This window comes from Gavialis gangeticus, unplaced genomic scaffold, assembly GCF_001723915.1.
Source record: "Gavialis gangeticus isolate Ggan-Ray unplaced genomic scaffold, GavGan_comp1, whole genome shotgun sequence".
NCBI lineage: Eukaryota > Metazoa > Chordata > Crocodylia > Gavialidae > Gavialis > Gavialis gangeticus.
The window spans coordinates 56,917,711-56,919,219 of NW_017729032.1; the positions used below are offsets into that span (position 1 = coordinate 56,917,711).

General features: G+C 70.2%; 1 protein-coding gene across 1 annotated transcript in view; it reads right to left on the reverse strand.

Moving 5' to 3' along the window:
- LOC109302238 (F-BAR domain only protein 1-like) overlaps nucleotides 1-1,509 on the reverse strand; it is a 29,089-nt gene that overhangs the window by 2,014 nt on the left and 25,566 nt on the right. The window contains exons 17-21 of the mRNA XM_019523800.1: nucleotides 1,364-1,508; nucleotides 1,084-1,208; nucleotides 575-680; nucleotides 350-461; nucleotides 88-243 (exon numbers count right to left, since the gene is read on the reverse strand). Coding sequence (XP_019379345.1) covers nucleotides 88-243; nucleotides 350-461; nucleotides 575-680; nucleotides 1,084-1,208; nucleotides 1,364-1,508 — 644 coding nt within the window. The remainder of the gene's footprint in view (nucleotides 1-87; nucleotides 244-349; nucleotides 462-574; nucleotides 681-1,083; nucleotides 1,209-1,363; nucleotide 1,509) is intronic.

Here is a 1,509-nt window from a genome sequence, read left to right on the forward strand (position 1 = left end):
CCGGCAGGGGAGGGTCAGCCAGGCCCAGGGGCCCCCCCTGGACCCCCCCTTGCCCCCCCCCCCCACAGCCTCCCGGCCCCCGGATACCTGTAAAGCATCTCGGCGTTGGGCAGGAACTGCTCGATAGGGGCCGTGCGCAGCAGACGGAAGCTGAGCACGGGTGGCGCCAGGTTCCCGCTGAAGACGCGGACGATCCCGGCGGGGAAGGACATGGTGAGCTCCCCCGTGACCTTCACCAGGCAGCTGCAGGCGAGAGGAGTCCGTGTCTGCCGGGGCCACGCCGCGCCTGCAGCCCCCTGGCGCTGCCCAAGGCTTGGGGGCTGCCCAATGGCACCCACCTGCCTCTTACCTGTCGGGGTCCCGACCCTTGAAGTAGGCATGGATGTACTCGGTGAAGGCAGTGGCCACGGGCAGCGCGTCCTGGGAGCCCAGCACCACAGGGCTGGGGCCGCGGGAAAGCCCTGGGGTGGAGCAGGGGTGCTGATCAGATCTCAGCCACGCGCCCCCTGACCCTGCTCAGGCCGACATGACCCCCCGCCACGCAGGGACCACATCCCCCCAGCCCCGTACGTACCGAGGGCAGGCTGCATGGCCGTGAAGAAGCCCCTCTCGCCCAGGCTGGCTGGCGCGGAGTGAGACGGGCCACAGCTCCACAGTGGGGACGGGCTCAGGGAGCGGGACTGCAAGACATGTGCATGGAGGGTGGGCATGGGGGGCTGGCCCCACCCCGGGCAAGGAGAGCACCCGGAGCGGACCCAGATCCCCGGTTCTGCTGGGCTGGTCTAGCATCACCCACTGCGTGCCTCAGTTTCCCCCTCCGGAGCCTGCCAGGGGAGAGGCCCTGAGTGCCCATCAGCCCACTGAGATGATCCAAGGATCCCTGATGTGACCCCACCTGCTGGGCCCTGCTCCCTAACGCCAGCACGCTGCTGGGGCCCCCAGTTGGGATCGAACCAGTAACCCCCAATACGGAGCCTCCAGCCTCTCCTGCCTTTGCCTGGGGCCGCAGCTGGCTCATTAACCAGACCACGGGACTCGGGCCCCCGCCACTGCTCATGCCATGCGTGGGGCAGGGGCACCCACCAGGTCACTGTTGCTGCCGAGAGTCTGCCCAGCCGACGGCCTCTTGGTCCGGACTCGCCGAGGGGGGGCCACCACCGGGACATCCTTGGGGGCAGTGCAGGGCTGGGTGGGGGCACGGGGAGGGTCTGTGAAGAGGAGGCCGGAGTTGGAGGGAGAGCGCACAGGGACCCCAGGGCCCGGGTCTAGGGGGGCTGCAGGGCGACGTCTTGCTCCTCTAACCTCTGCAGGGACCAGCTCAATACCAGTTGCCCCCAGCCCTCTACCCCATGCCCGCACTCACCAGCGTGGGCCGAAGGCTCGGGCGCTGCTGGCACGGTGCCATCGCACAGCCGGATGCCCGGCGCCGGGCGAGGCCACGGGCAGGGGCTGACGGACTCCCTGCCGCTGGCAGGGGCCGGGGAGGGTGAGGAGGAGGACGACGAGGCC